The sequence below is a fragment of the Apium graveolens genome, chromosome 4 (assembly GCF_009905375.1).
Source record: "Apium graveolens cultivar Ventura chromosome 4, ASM990537v1, whole genome shotgun sequence".
Lineage (NCBI taxonomy): Eukaryota > Viridiplantae > Streptophyta > Magnoliopsida > Apiales > Apiaceae > Apium > Apium graveolens.
Window position 1 is genome coordinate 140,712,264 of NC_133650.1, and position 16,881 is coordinate 140,729,144.

At 32.9% G+C, this 16,881-nt stretch overlaps 1 protein-coding gene and 1 long non-coding RNA gene across 5 annotated transcripts; one reads left to right on the forward strand and one right to left on the reverse strand.

Annotated features, from left to right (window-relative positions):
- Window positions 1–861: 861 nt before the first annotated feature.
- LOC141716915 (uncharacterized) lies at window positions 862–3,521 on the reverse strand. Of its 2 annotated transcripts, XR_012573436.1 has the most exons (3): window positions 3,346–3,521; window positions 1,119–1,547; window positions 862–1,016 (listed from the first exon to the last, which is right to left on the reverse strand). It is a non-coding gene; the product is annotated as an uncharacterized LOC141716915 (long non-coding RNA). The 2 variants fall into 2 exon arrangements; XR_012573435.1 differs by lacking the exon at window positions 862–1,016 and having other exon boundaries at window positions 1,109–1,547.
- Window positions 3,522–5,148: 1,627 nt separating this feature from the next.
- LOC141720321 (uncharacterized) lies at window positions 5,149–9,924 on the forward strand. Of its 3 annotated transcripts, none has more exons than XM_074522668.1 (6): window positions 5,149–5,390; window positions 6,458–6,657; window positions 7,825–7,926; window positions 9,419–9,470; window positions 9,574–9,652; window positions 9,775–9,924. In XM_074522668.1, exons 1-6 carry the CDS (start codon window positions 5,300–5,302, stop codon window positions 9,872–9,874), a joined length of 624 nt encoding a protein of 207 aa, XP_074378769.1. In that variant the 5' UTR covers window positions 5,149–5,299; the 3' UTR covers window positions 9,875–9,924. The 3 variants fall into 3 exon arrangements, with proteins under 3 accessions (XP_074378769.1, XP_074378770.1, XP_074378771.1); XM_074522669.1 differs by having other exon boundaries at window positions 5,150–5,390; window positions 9,765–9,924; XM_074522670.1 differs by having other exon boundaries at window positions 5,154–5,390; window positions 9,574–9,924.
- Window positions 9,925–16,881: the final 6,957 nt, after the last annotated feature.

The following is a 16,881-nucleotide window of genomic DNA, read 5'->3' on the forward strand; positions in this document are numbered from 1 at the left end:
CATGTATTTGATACTCTTGTTTAAGTAGTTGGAATTTTATAAGTAATTGTTATAGTTCTACACCGCACTTAAAATTAAGTAGTATTAAATTTAAGTGTACATGCTACCTCTTTGGCCTTTGCTGAGATGACATAAAAACATATACCAAGTCTTATCCAGGATCTATGAATGTTACAGAAAATTTGTTAAATTTTATGTAGGTACATGTTGAAAATGTGCTTGTAGCAGCTAGCAAAGAATCGAAGTCGGGAAGTAGCTAACATATAATCGTCAACAAAATCTATGGTGGAGGTGGATGTTTATTTACTCCGATTCCGAGAAGCTCAAGTACTATAGAAAAGGTTAAAAGCCCAGTAGTGGTGGCATATAGGATAAGGGGGCGAATTTTAAACGAAGAAGTCTAATTGTCAGGGAGAAGAAAAATGAGTCTGGTTTTGTCGCTTATAGTGCAGATTACGGTGGACCAAAACATCATCCAACAATAACTGAAAAAATAAACTTAAAATAGTTAGCTATTCATTATTTTTTTAATTACATTTCTTTCATGCCTTACTTTTTTGCTATTTTTTCTGGATTTGAAGCATCTGGATTCCTCACACTAAGTGGTAAAGGCTAGTTGGGCAATAAGACTCTGTCATTGCAGTTTAAGTGGATTATTAGTGTTTCAGTGTATTTTTACATTGAATATTACCTTCTCTTTATCTTGATTATTTTTTTGTTTAAACTACTTGCATATATGTGATTGTTTTGTAAAGGAATAACATGTTCTGATAAAATTACTTTGATCTATTTATGAACCATGATTCCAAACTATCTAAACCAAGATTTCCCACTATCTTGGACTAATATGCTCTGTTGTTCAGCTTCCAAGCTTATATGTAAAAATAATTATGTTAGTCTAGCGCTTAGAGATTTCGTGACGTCAATCGCGAGCCTGTTGTACAGAAAGGAGTGATCATCTATTTTGCGCCTTCATTCACCTATTGTACAGAAATGGGTGGTCGTTTGTTTTGCTCCTTCATACACAAAGAAAGAAGTAATAACATAATTAATTAAAAACTCAATCTGAAAGCATCATGCCCTTGTGCATTTTTCAAAGAAATAGTAATATTACAAACCACAATCTCATTCACGTGACGACAAGATGCACATTGAACTTCCTTTGCTCTGAACTGGTACATCGGAGTACTTCACACCCACCAAAATTCTTTTGACAAGACTATCAAGTAAATATTAATTTGGTTCTACTATAATGAGAATGCATTTAAAAATTATGAAAACCAGTTCTAGGGTAGAACCAAAAGTAATGGTGCATTACAATTAAGAAAAACAAACTAGAATCAAATCTGGTTCAACGGTAGAATATGGTCTGACTTTTTAGTTCACTCGAAACCTGATCATAGAAAAAATATAATTAAAAATTAAAAAAACTTCTGACTGTCAATGCTAATATATAATCCCGCTCAAAATCCTTCTTCATAATTCCACTATCCAATACTTGGTGCTCATTCAGCTTGAATCTTCCTTCCTAGTAGTGGCTAGTGGTTCTATAAAAATTAATATAGACTTAATTAGCAACTATGTCAGATAAAACAAATAAACCTAGTACATAATGCAATATTTTTACCAACAATTTATTCTGATCATATCTACTTGCTTTTATTTCATAATACTACTAAATGTAGGTTACTATGAGTAAAGTTCATCCAAACTCGTGATAAGTAACTTTATATAATTCTACGGAGCTACTTGTAATAGAATCCAGACTACTATTTGTGAGATTGACATATTTTTAAAATTACATATGAAATTTATCGACTAAATATAATGATACGCTCTAAACGATTATTGCCCTATCATTTTAAAGATAAATCCTAATATCCTAGCATTCAATGTCATTAGTTGTTATATAGGGATTTTATGAGTTTGCATATTTTAGAGGATTTTAAAATCTTAATTCTTCACTTTAGCACCTGGATGTTAGTGATTCTAGTACTCTACAATTTTCTCTAGAAGGGACAGTAAGTGAAGGAACATGAGTAACTATGTCGGATGATGAGGATGATCTGCATGAATTTCTATTTAGATAATCAAACAATGACGTGCATGTCATGATGGGTCACATAAAGCTAATTGCCTAGAGTCAACCAAAACTAGATGCATATAAAATTAAGCTTCTACTAATTTGATTTAAATCTTCCGAAAAATTAACACATTAAATCTGGTAACATTATAAATAATTTTAATTTACTATGTTGCCATATTCTAATACTGTAATACATGTATGCATCTCCATGACTTCACTATTGAGTAGACGAAAGTAAAGAAGCCTTGAAGGGCCTGAGATGCATTTGGTTCAGTTCAGTTTCACGGTATAGAAACTACAGAAAGAAAACTCAGTTTTACAAAAAGAAACCAAGTAGAATACTACTCAACATATATCAGAAACACAAATCAGAAAACTTGAGAGTTTCTTATTTTTCACTATTATTCTAACACTTCTAATGCTATTAAGTATTAATTTTCTTATTAAAAGTTTGCATTGCTTTCTAAAATGATCAAGGACAAGTACATACTACATAATATTTGAAACAACTAAAATTGTCGGAATGAGTCAAGGTTGCATAATATTAAGTACTAAAGACATTCATATAGAAACCTAACAATATTACTAAAATATGTAATAATATAAAAAGTTGATTCTACTTTAAAAATCATAACACAATACTAGAGAAAATAGATAAAAATGAAGAACATCTAAACATTCTTTAATCCTCATATATGCAACAACTTTAGTAGTAAAATGACCTCTAATGGGAACCATAACATCAAATATAAAATTCTACCTAGGAATAATAACACAATTTTCTACATATATAATAAAAATGAAGAACTACTAAAATCTCAGAGGCACTCTACTCTAATCCTAACACAATCGAATAAATTACATTATAGAATAATTAGATTACAAAATGCACTATATAAATTCTACTTGTAACCAGAGTAGAACACAAAAAACAAATTATTACATAAATATTGATTATATTATAGAACACAAAAACAAGCATCAATTTTCAACCACAATTAACCTCTAATCAACGAAATACAATATGAATTTTTACTATGATGCATATAAGTTCATGTCAAAATCCTAGTTGAATGAATTTAGTAGTAGAATCAAACTTCACTGTAAAATTATAACTGATACGAACTTGATTTCATTGAAGCAAACTTAAATTTAACAATCATTAGGACAAAAAAGTAAAGAGGAAGAGAGAAAATTTATGAAAACTTAATTTCAATTATAGATTCAAAAATATGAGCTTGATTGACATGGATGCATACTTTTTGTTAAAATCGCAGAGATCGACACAAGGAGAGAGAAATCGTCGGAGAGACATAAGCTGAAAATCACATAGATACAATGATAGAGAAATTGCTGGAGGAAGTCGTCAGAGAGATGAAATCGTCGTTGGAAGGGAAGTCGTCGGAGAGATATGAAATCTACTACTTATATTTTTCTTATATTTTATTGTTAAATTATATGGACTGTTAACTTTATTTCTAATTTAAGGGCTGAGATTAAAGTAAGGGTTCTCTCTGGACCTCTATATAAGATGACCCTCTATGGAAGAAAAGCCTTCTTATATTTAGTGTTTAATGTGATCATGAACACGCTAGTGAATCAAATTTATGGATTCCGGGAATAGGACATTAAAGTCTGTGTTTTATAAGCCCGCTGTGAAACACAATTTGTGATATTGAGTTGAAATTAAGAATTCCTATGATAAAAAATTATAGGATAGTTCAGAAAAACCAATAATTTTTCTTTAAATTTGTTATTTAGAATGACCGAAAATCCAAATTAATTAATATATATATACTATATTATAATAGACGAAATATTAAAAATTTGGTAGTAGGTTGGTCGGTACTTGATGAAATTACTTAATTATCCTCACTTAATTATCCTAATTCTAATTATTAAGTAGATTCATTCTAATTCTAATTGATATTGAAGTCAACTTCCTCTATTACTTTATCAATTTCAATTCTATTTTATATCGAACTCTATATCATTAAAATTTATATTAAATTCAATTTTTTCTACCAATTTATATTTTAATTCATATCGAGTTCCATATTATTCTAATTTGTTACTTCGGGCTAAATTAAATTTAAGCAAACTAAATATAATTATTAAGATTTAGTTGATATATCATGCCAATCGAGTTTAGATAAAATAATAATACTATCAATCCTCCTAAAAAAATTATATTATTGAGTTTGGATAAACAAAAATAATATATTTTATTTATCCAGGATAAAAAATAAATTATACAATTGATTCAGAATAACACAGAACTAAAATAAAAATACAATTCGACCAACACTAATAAAATAATATATACTAAGTATTCAGTCTAAAACAAAATTATCTCACTGATCCAGACTTAAAAAAATTAAAAATAAACTAAAATAATTAGTTTGATTTGGTCTGTGTGTTGGGCATCGGGCTAAAATAAAATAATGTAAACCACTGACGCGAGATAAGTCAAATTAATATTAGATTAAGTATAATTTGTATCCTATTGATGTAAATTAAAAAAAATCAAATTTTAATTAAAACATAAGTATTATTTTTTTAAAAATACACATAGAATTATCTATAAAACTATATCGTTCAATTAGTAATATTGTCTTTTTCAAATATCTTTTATAGAATTATAGTTTATCGATTAAGTAATCACCATGCTAAAATAATTTTTTTAAGGACCCAATATAATGAAAATATTATATTTTTACACTCAATAAAATAATAATTTCGTTATAATAACATTTCCTCCCATTATCAATGCTATTATTTTAAATAAGTTTAAATGTTGAATATATACGTCTGCTAATATAATTATTATGAAGTTATATCATTTAAAGTTTTAATGAACAAAATTAAGAATTTAATTTATTTTTAAAAAAAAAATTAAACAAATTAAAAAATAATTTATGTAATCCGTGTATCGCAATCATTTTAACCGGTGCCCGTGTGCGACGGCTTAGTAAAATCGCAATCATTTTAACCGGTGCCCGTGTGCGACGGCTTAGTAAAAGAGTTTGTTGTATAACCCGAACCAAAGTGAAATGCTCTGATAGTCATCAAAACAGTACCAGAATTTATTTGACTTAATCAGGAAGGCACACACTCGCGCACACAAAACATTTATTATAAAAAAATAAAATTGCAGCAGAAATTAAGCTAAAAGGAAAAATTGCAGAGAGAAGAAGAGACGCCGGAAATTGAATGGACGGACCGCCGGCGAACGATTGGTGTTCGATATGCCATAACAATTTCGACGTTCCTTGTCAAGCCAATTGCTCTCATTGGTTTTGTGGTCTCTCTCACTCATATCTCATTTTTAGGGTTTTATACATTACTCTACTTGTTGTATCTGATTTATTCGTTTTTATCATATCTGTTTGCAATAGGTTTAATTGTAGATTTAGGCACTTCATTTCTACAAATTACTTATTATCAACATGATTGTTTTTTGTTTCAGTTTACAGTTTCATTTTTGCTTCAAATAGCGAATTTAATAGTAAGCATAACAAAATTATGCTCAATTATTAGCCAATTTTAAGAATTTTGCTATCAAGCATTGTCAAAAATAATTCGTGATCCGAGTATCAGTCTTCAGGTGGTCAACATGTGTCCTTGTCAGTGCTATCCATAAACACTAACCGAAATCAGTGACAGAGCTGGTAATTCTCATGAGGCGGAGGAATAGAATTATAAAAATATCACAAGCGTCTTAAAATTAGTTATACATAAAATATAAATTCTCAATCTAAGGTATGTCAGCTCTTGTAATTAATTAGGATTCGTAAATTGGATCGTAGTTTGGTAGTATATTAAAAGAATGAAATAAAAATAAGGTGTAAATGGCTTTGAAGTATTGATTAACATGTATCATGTTCAATCATTGGTGGCTGAGGCTTCCCACCCTACTTCTATATTTTGAGGGAGGAAGATCCCCCTACTTAAAGACTTTAGTGTTTTAATCACGTCACTCTCCAAATTCCTAAGAAAGAGGCAAGATCTTGTTCCTTGTTTTGTACGTATCGTTTATAGTCTGTATTCATTTGTATATGTACACCGGATGCTTGCAAGTGTTTATGACGTATATTTTTCAATGAGAGTCTGTAGTTGCATTACTTTTTAATATACAGAAGGGTTGCTAAGTATTTGTCCTCATCTGTTGTTTATCTTATTTGGAGATAGCAAAGATGGTTTTTTTTTACAACCTTGATTTTATCTTTACGATCTCATCTGTGAATGTTTGGCATCTTGCAACAAAATGCTAGGAAAATTTCTGATCAATATCTACATGTCGTATCTCTTCTTCAGCTGTCATCATTTTACATTGAGGCACTGACTGCTTACCGTTTTTTTTCTTATTAGGTAATTGCATCTTACAAGTTTGGAATCACGGATCTACATTTCAGCCTTGCCTCTGTCCTTTATGCCGTCGCCAAATTACTTTGTTAGTTCCTTCCGAGTCATCATCGCAGCAGCGTTATGATCCCGAGGTTTCTGAAATCCTTGGAAAGGTTGAGACATACAACCGTATGTTTGGTCAACGTCCAGCCGGCCTCATTCAGGTTTAATTATGTATCATGAAGGGTTGCTGAACTAAATTTTATATTGTAAAATGTGGTTTTATAAATTCTTTCTCCAGCTCCCGTGGCTCAGTCCCCAAAATAAGTTTTTTTTGCTAATATTGGATTTAGGAAATAATTTAGGGTTTTTTTCTTCAATCTTTTATACAACATTTGATGTGCTTTTCACAGTATAATTGTAATACAAAGTTTTAGATTTATTATTAGTGTGCTTTATCAAGTCAGAATTTATTTTGTAGTTTTAAATATTAGCCTACCGGGACACTTGTTAAAAGCGACACTTTGTTAAGAATCAATGTAGAGCTGTAGAGCAGTCTTATAGGTAGTTAGTAATGGTGTTAGTGTGTTATTTATGTCCTTATTTCTAGAACCTATGTAACCCGGACTCCGGTATGGGTGTTGGGCATGGGTGCGGATTTAAGAGTCAGTGACTAGGATTTTTTAATTATGGACGGCATGTAAGCTTAAAAGAAGTAATACTTCATATAGACTGATTCATTGCACAATCATAAATATAGTGTTCACTACAAATAAATCATACGCACGCTAGTTGTAGAAACCAAAAGATACAATAGAAACAAGTCATTTGTGTGGCCTTTACTCTGTAAAAACTATTTGTGAGGAGACCTTGTATTTCATTTTGAATTTAGATGCTACAAGGTGAGGTTTTCGGTTTTAATAAGAAGGATCCAACTTAGATCCCATACCCACACCCATGTATTGTTCAGCGGACATGGGTATAAGGACAAACATGGAGAGTCCAGATAACGGAGTGTAGAAGTTTGCTAGTGTACGCTTGAGTACAAATAGTCTGGGTCGTCTCGTCAGTGCTTTCGTAGAATATGAAACTTTGCATGGATAATATGATGTTGCTGTTGTGTTGTGTACCAAGGAACATACTGAAATTCATTTTGCAATAAGTAATGTAACTTTCTCAATTCCCGTTTTTCTCTCAGAATTATATTCTGTTCATGAATCCTTTTTTATGTATACGTTAAAATATAATTCTGTATATCTGTTTTTTCCTGCATCTAGAATAGTTAATTTAATTTACATTACACATTTTTTGAATAGATACTACTATTTTCATCTCATGTTATTGGCATGATGACAGTGTTTCCTATTTAAAAATATTTCTTTCCTTGACAGAGAGTGCAAGATCTTCCTTTCCTCCTCAGGAGATTGTTGCGAGAAATGATGGATCCCCAGAGATCTCTTCCACTTGTAATCAGAGCACGCGTCTATTTGGCAGTTAAGTTGATTAAGGAAATATACAAACATATTTGCACGTGTCACTGAAATATATACCTATGTCTTTTAACATGATTAACTCTTTTCCTCTGTCCCATTAGATTAAACTAGTACATGTACATGATTAAGAATAATCAACCACTTGACTTTGCATACCACCAAGATTTTTTCCTTGAGGAATGACCAGCAAAAGAGTTCTATGTTCAATCCAGTACCTCAAAGACATAATGTTATGTAGTGATTTATATTATCACAATTAGATACTGAAGTAGTTTTCTCTGTTAGAGAGAGAAGATATTTTAGATTCTTTTGTGCATAATCTTGTGCCATGGTATACTTTCATGTTAGTATATTTAGGATGTAAGAGTTTATATTTTTGGTCTTTTTGCTGCAGTCTTTAACATCCTCATTTCGGATTTTGTGTTTATTCTTGATGAATTAAAGGGGCTGCCCTTGGCAGCCTCCTTATCTTACAATCCTGTCTACATTATCTATTTAACTTTGTCTTCCAAGGTCCTGAAAGTGAACATTTTAGTTCTCTTTAGGCTACCCTTGAATAAAGATGATAAGATCTATTTAGTGAATTTCCCCAATGGCCAATACATTAAGGTTTTGAGGGAGTTGGTCACTAAAAGTAAGTTTAAATAATACTGATTGGTCTTTTTAAATTCTATTGCGACACGTATAGATTTTCTTATGTTCCGTAAAATGCACTTTTTTCTTTCATCAAGGTTGGTGAGAGTAGTCAGCGGGGTTGAACATTTGTAAACACCTGTAGCATGGACCAAGGTAAATAATTTTGTCCTAATAGCAACATAATCAAGTTTAGAGGAAAAAAGAAAGTCTCCATGAAGCAAAGTTCAGAATTTCACTAAGTAGGCAAGATAGAGGGGAAGTCCCTATGTTAAGGGGCTGGAGTTTTTAAGCATACTATGGTAAAATGGCATACTAGCTTGAGCGGAAGAAGTTGGAAGACTCGGAAAAATAGTTAGTTTATATGATATTCCCGTCTCTTCAGGAAGAAGTTTTATTTGTAGACGAATTATGTTCGACATTAAATTATTATAGTATTACATAACTCCAGGGTCTTAAGAGTAGTTTAGGATCGTACAAAATTGAATCCTTTATAAGATTTTTATCTGTCTACATTCATTGGAAAGTATAAATATTTGCTCATATCCCGACTGAAAAGTACTATTGAATGAAGCTGGTATCATACCTGTTAAATATGCAATCACTTCGAATATGATCAGGTACTAAATGATTCAAAAACTAATTGACAAGAGAAAAGATTTGACTTGTATATATTATTTGATCGTATTTGTAGATTATGGTGAATAATCTTGCCTTTTTTGGTTGATCACATCAAATTCATACACCCTATAAATGGAATTGTAACTTCCCACCAGATCCGTCATAATTATTGCCTAAGTGACTTGGAGAAGTGTTTCTTCGTTGTTTTTAACGCAAAAAATTTCTGTCTTCTATGCAGATGATAATCAGTGCCATCTACATTGTAAGCCCCGTAGATATCATTCCAGAAGGTATATTGGTTCATTTATATAGATTGCTAATTAATTGTGACCAAGTTTATTATAGAAATGTAGTTTTATCAACAGACTGAATTACTTCTACTTTCTCCTTCAGGGGTGTTGGGAGTAGTTGGTCTCTTGGATGATTTTATTATTGCTCTTATCTGCTTCCTGCATGTTGCTGCCCTTTATAGGTCGGTACTTGTTTTCCGCCATGGTGGCTCATGATATGCCCACCATTTGCAACTACATCGTATTTCCAAGAGCAGACATTTTTTGTTTTGTTTTCTAATTACTGTTGTAAAGGCATTTGCAGTTGGCAGTTTCACATTACACATGCAGAGATAATGAAGTATAAAAATGAATACAAGGGCTGCACTAAGAATCAATGGGCAGGCTTATTATTATGTGACTAGGGACTGTAACAATATAAGTTTATAATTTTAATGACTTGAATCTTATCACATCTCAAAGATGTGAGCAACAGGTATCTGTCTGATGACTAAAAAACTATAAAATAGTTTAATACTTGCACCTTGGAGAATGATAAAGAAGTTTCTCAGAATTTGTTGATAATCCTGCTTTTCCCAATGTTTCACCTCACTAATATCAATTAGTCTGTGGTGTATATTATTGATCAAAGTATGGACTCTGGTTAATTCTTTTAAAGCTTGTAATTAAAGCTGGTTTAAACCAGGAGTAGCTAATTGAGTTTTCTTATTTGCTGGAACGGAAGAATGCGATGCTATATACTTGTGACAAACACATTTCACTTGATAAAGCAACTGGCATTGTATGACCATGCACTAGGCCTAGCCAGTGATGCTTGGAGTTACGGTGATCCCAATTGCTAATGATATTCTATTTTTTAAAGTTATACAGTTACACTGAGGTATTGTTTTATGCACAAACACCAATCTTGACAAGATTGCTCATTTATTGCTCAGTAATTTTTGTTCTAGAATCTTGATTCTTTTCTCCTTATTCCAGAACGCACCAGGCACAATGTAATAAGTTTTCCCCCGCTCACTGGAAGTAAAAAGAAGTTTCAAGTTTTTCCCCGCACACTGGAAGTAACAAGAAGTTTTCAACACAGATACATTGGCTCTCTTTTATCAATAAAAACTGCCATAACGTAACATAGCTAATTCTTGTCGATCATTATCGTGACTACTTTCACTCAACCAACCAACCACTTCATGATGCAATAACAGGATAGCATCATAATACAGATAATTATAAATTATGACCAATCAAACATATAATCAAGAACGTAAACCCGTGCATTAAATAGCATCAGTACCATAAAAGCAAGCTGTTAGCTATGAGCCTTATAAGACCCAACAAACGAAAATCCATTAAATTTCTTGACCATTGGACCGAAGGCCCACCCCGCGACTAAGGCCGAAGCCCAATGCTTCATTCCACCGTTTAAAATTCACATGAATCATAACGTCTCCCCTTTTCAGGTATCAACGGTCGTCAGCATTACATGCATAACAGACGAATCATTTATATCAGGACCAGGTATAAATACCCCATGAAAAGAAAGGAACAAACAACTTTTTACACCTATTCTTTCTACTCTCACTACTTTCTTATATTTTCAAACCCAACTTATACTTCTAGATTACTGATTCTCACACCGGGGGTGAATCAGGGGATAATCCCTCGCATTCTCTTTCTTTTCAAGTCATAACCGAAGGCTGTTCTTGTTAGACCGAAGGCGGTTCTTGCCTATCGAAGGAATCTGAGCGTAACATTTGATGTCGTTTGTAGGAAATACGAGAATCATAAACGAGATACTGAGAGGATTGCGAACACATTCCATGTACAATCACCATAACCTGGTTTCACTCATCATGACGGGGGACAGATGTCCTCCCTGGTTGACACCGACAGAGTCATCAAGTTAACTCTCGAGGAGGAAGTTTTGCTTCTCAAGATCAGTGCATAAAAACTAGCTGCGGAGAAGGGCAATGCAAAAGATGATCAAGCCGAAAAAGAGACGGAGGCCAGGGAGAAACGAAGGGAGGCTGATGCGCTGCGATTGAAGACCTTGCAACTCCAGAGGGTAGAAATTGAGCTACAGGAGAAGGCGCTTCACGAAACGTTGCAGGCCGATGAACCAGTAATAACCACCAAGCCAAGGAAAGAGCGAAGGGTTAAACAATATGGCATCATGCATATATTATAATAATTAAGTAATTAAATCTTTCACAACACAACGGTATTCAGAGGTAGGTTTCGTAAACTTCCCTGCTGGTCTCGAGGTAGATGGTGCACGAGAGTTCGTCCGATAATCTATAATCATTAATAAAAAACGTTTCATTAGTCTCTAATATCGACTTAACGTTTCCTGGTTAACTATGCAATTTAATAATCGTTCAACAAAGTCCATGTTACCTTCTTAAAATGTATTAACTTCCTCTATCCATTTTTGATCTCACATTAGTCCTTAACGCTCGTTTTACTCAACCATATCATAAGTCGACTCCTCAAGCGATTACTAAAGATTTTTCACTAGCGCAACCTCGGCTCCTGTATTATTATAAAATCGAAAAATTAATAACTCAAGCAAATTTTTTTACAAGAGTTTCCTCACTGTATAAAATAACTTCTATAAAAATTTCATAAGTTTTCAGTTCTTTTAAGTGGTCCATTTCGACTCCCAAAGTTGGTAATCCACAACAGTTTTTAACGTATAAGTTGTGTTCACTAAAATGGACCTAATTTTTAAAATATAAGTCAAAATCAAGCGCCTAAACGACCCCCGTTACAAGCTCTGTAATTTAAAATCTTTTCCCTTCAAGAATCTATAATTTAACGATTCGAAAGTTCTGCAGAAAACTATACTCCCTAAAATCGAGCATGATAACGACATAATGGTTACGATTCAAAGTTTTGTTTATATTAAACCATCCTTAGTTACCCATTACTAAACCATCAACAAATTTACAACTTAATTACTTCAACAATCCAAAGTTTGGCACACAAAATTCGTGCTTGGGTTGGATCAACAAAAGTCACGAAGTTTGTCCCATCATTGGGGATAACAACCCTTATGTTGTTAGCAGCCATTGAAGAGTTTGAGTTTTAGTGGGTAAGTGTTATGAGAAAGAGAAATCTTGAAATGGTTGAGAATGGTGAAAAATCGCAGAAACTAGGTCAATTGAGATCTCGAAAGTGTAAAGAGGGGTTATGTCGAGATGTCTGGGTATATATAGGGTAGAGATATGACTTATCGACAAGAGAAGAATGAACGGTTGAAAACTATTGTAGAGAAGTCACATGACCTATAGAGAACTCATATCGAGATGTCACTTTCCTGACTCTTATTGAGAACTAGATAGTGACTTATCGAGATGTTGTATAAATACCAAGTTTATCCTTTTAGACTTAATTATTCTAATTTATATTGAAGAAATAACCTTGAAATTATAATTGATTTTATATCAAAAATATTTTACTGAAATATTTATTAAATTAAATTATTTCATAAGTATATCGAGATCTCCACAATACTTGTCGAGAAGTCATAAAAGGACTTATCGAGAAGTCTATCGAGAAGTCATGAAAATGACTTATGGAGAACTTTATCAAGAAGTCAGAAAATGACTTGTCGAGAAGTCATTTAGACTTATCGAGAACTCAGTTCTTTACATACTTTTAATCTTCTTAACATTATCTTATGTTAATTTTACATATTAATGATGTGAACTAATATTTAAACAGTTTCTCTTAGAATCTGAAAAATTCCAAGTTAGATTTTATTTTGAAACATAAATATACAGAGAATTCTGAAATATCTATAGATCATATTCCAATTAATTCCTAATTAAATCAAATTTATTTTGATTTATCAGGAATTAATCTGCTGCAACATGTTAGCTGAGTTCTTGCCTTTAGGATGAAGAGTTTAACATACCAATTTCACTTACAAGTCTGGTGAAAGTTGGTTCATCCAAAGGTTTAGTGAAAATGTCAGCTAACTATTTTTCCGTTGGAACAAAAGTAAGCTCAATAGTACCTTTGTAGCATGTTCTCTAATAAAATGGTATTTTACATCAATGTGCCTAGTTCTACAATGATTAACTAGATTAGTAACAATAGATATGACACTAGTATTGTCACACATGATTGGAATCTTTTGTAACACTAGGCCATAATCCATTAGTTAAATCCTAATCCAAAGCACTTGAGCGCAACAACTTCCAGCAGCTATATATTCAGCTTCAGCTGTAGAAGTTGACACAGATTGTTGTTTCTTGCTATACCATGATACAAGTCTTTGTCCAAGAAACTGACAACTTCAACTAGTCGTCTTTCTATCAACCCTGCATGGGTGGCATGACTTGCAGAACTATCATCTCCTTTCCCCCCTGAGTTTGTGCCACCAAATTCAGGTATGCTTCTTTCTTGAGATGAATTGTTATTATCAGAATTCATTGGTTCACTCGATTCTTCCTCCATAATATTGTTTGTGTTGACTTCTACTTCATCTCCAGAATCACTATCAAGATTGAGTTTTTCAACTTTAAAGGTTCAGCTTCACTTTCATCAAGGCATTTCAAGCCTGGATACTTGTCATCATCAAATGTCACATTTTTTGTCTCCATTATTTTCTTTTGCTCTAGCACATAGACTCTGTATGCAGTCCTTTCTAATGAATATTCAAGAAAAGTAGCTTCAAATACTTTGAAGTCAAATTTTCTAACATATTCAGAGTTGCCTTTTAGCAAAAAGCACTTGCTTCCAAACACATGAAGATGCTTAACAGTAGGCTTTCTTTTTGACAAAATTAAGTTGAGTGACTTGCCAAAGTTCTTGTTTGGTAAATATCTATTCTGAGTGTAACATGTTGTGTTAACAACTTCTTCCCAAAAACTGGTTAGCAGCTTGACATCTTGCAGCATTGTCCTTTCAGCTTCAACTAGAGTTCTATTTTTCCTTTTACCATATCATTTTATTGAGGTGTTCTTGTAGCTGAGAACTCTTGAACAATGCCTTTTTCTTTAAAAAATTCACTTAGAATTGTATTCCTGAATTTTGTACCATTGTCACTCCTCAATCTTTTGACATAATTTTGATCTTCAGCCTGCTTCTCAATTTTCTTTATATGTTCAATGATGATATGTGGAGTTTTATCTTTTGAATGCATAAATTCCACCCAAGTGTACCTTGATTAGTCATCCAACATCACCAAAGCATACTTTTTTTTGGATATGGACATGACATTTATAGGTCCAAACAAATCCATGTTGATAAGTTGTAGTGGAGCATTAATGGAACTCATAGCTTTGCTCTTGTGACTAGACCTCTTCATTTTGCCTTTTTGACAAGCTTCACAAACTTTATTTTGAGCAAATTCCAAAGCTGACATATCTCTCACTAATTCTCTTTTCACCAAAGTATCAATTGCTTTGTAGTTCATGTGAGAGAGCTTCTTGTGCCATAGTTTACTTTTCTCACTAGATGCCTTGGTGTAGAAGCAACATATCCTGTCCTTGTTTGCTGAGTTCATATCTGCAAAAAACAGGCTTTCCTTCCTTACTCCTTTCAGAGCAATTTCACCAGTCTTTTTTACTTGTGACTGAGCAATCTTCTTTGTCAAATATAACCTTGAAACTTTTGTCTGTGAATTGACTAACACTGAGAAGATTTACTTTAAGAACTGCAACTAGTGTTACACCTTCAATGACAACATGCCCATGATTCAAATTGCCATATCTAATTGTGAATCCCTTGTTGTTATCTCCAAAGGTCACAAAAGGGTCATCCATCTCCTCAAACTGTGATAGCAGAGCTTTATCACATGTCATGTGTCTGGAGCATCCATTGTCAATAATTCACATGACTTTATTCTTTTTTCCCTACACACAATGAGATTTAAGTATGTTTAGCTACCCAAGCAGTGTTGGGAACTTTCTTCTTCTTGACAGAGTTAGCAGAAGTAACACTTGAAGATTCAAAAGGAATAACATTCTTAGTTTGATCAACGTTTTCTTTTTTGATTACTGATATAAAATTAACTTCCTTTAGATCTTTTCTCATATGATGATAACTGGTCATAAATTTCATATTGCATGTAATGCAGTCAAACTTGTCACATAAAGAGTAGGGGTCATTTTTCTGTGCCTCATTGTATTTGCAAGCTCGATACTTTGACTCACTAACAGCCTTTTTACAAAGGTGAGTTAGATAATTAATTAAGCCACATTTTTTACACAACTTTCGGGGAGCATCTGCAACACAAGCATAATTATTGCTTTTATTAACACCGATCTTTCCATTTATGTTTTTTCTTCTTCTTTCCAGTGCTATTTTTCTTGATCTCATTTACTAGTTTCTTGACAGTTAGACTCACTGTAGGCTTCTTCTCACATTCAGTGTTGAGAGCAAATTTTGCATCATTCTTTTCCTTGTCTTTATATGCAAATTCCTACTTGGGGACAAGCTTTACCTCACTGAAGTTCACTTTACAAGCTTTGAACAAGGGTGCATTCACCTTTTTGAGCATCATATGAACATCTTGGTTCACACTACCCTTCCCCTAGTCAACATCACTTTTCTTGTGAGAGCCAACAACGTCATAGTCCAAACCAATAGCTATATTTGCAAATGGCTTGTTCTTCTCATAATTCTGAACAACCAGTTGAGATGCATTTTTCAATTATTTGAGCTTCAGTTCATTCTTCTCAACTTTCTCTTTGAACACAACTTCTATTTCCTCTACACACTTCAGCTTGTTCTTGAGGTATTAATTTTCTTGTCTAACTACCTCTAGACTAACAAGTTGCATTTCTAGCTCTTGTTTTTCAATCTCAAGTTTTTCATTTACTTTTGATAGCGAACTCACTTCCTCAGTAGCTGTGACCATGCTTATATGAATGTGGAACATTTCTACACTCATCTTCTCAACAGTTTCCTTATATTTTGTAGCATTTAAATTAATGGAGGTTAGGATAGGTACCTCATACTTTGATACAAATGACTCACCTTACTCCAATGTTATGAGAGCAAAGTTTCCATATCCTTTACAATCATCTTCATCATCCGTGTCATCCCAACTTTTACCTTCTACAATATAAGCTTTTCCCTGTTGTTTTCTCAGAAGTGCTTCATACTTTGCTTCAAGCTCCAAATAAGCCTTGTACTTCGTCACCTTCTTTGGCTTCCTTCATTCTGTGGCAAAGTGACCAAGTTCATCACAATTGTAGGATCTAATTTTTTATCTGTCCACAGATCCTGACTTGTAGCCACCTTTTCCAGTTGTATTTGTGTGAGTCTTTCCTTTCCAGTTATTGTTGTAGGATGTTTGGCCTTTACCTTTGAAATATCTAGGCTTCTTAACTCTGATATTTGAAAATTTTCTTGCTAGATAAGCCATAGATTGGTCCATTTCATCCAACTCATCAAGAGT

Bases quoted from the DNA above. Each gene is read 5' to 3' on its own strand.
- LOC141720321 (XM_074522668.1), top strand. From the start codon at position 5,300: ATGGACGGACCGCCGGCGAACGATTGGTGTTCGATATGCCATAACAAT. The intron at 7,927-9,418 runs GTTAAGTTGATT...TCTTCTATGCAG, and splicing joins GAGCACGCGTCTATTTGGCA to ATGATAATCAGTGCCATCTA. The intron at 9,471-9,573 runs GTATATTGGTTC...TTTCTCCTTCAG, and splicing joins CGTAGATATCATTCCAGAAG to GGGTGTTGGGAGTAGTTGGT.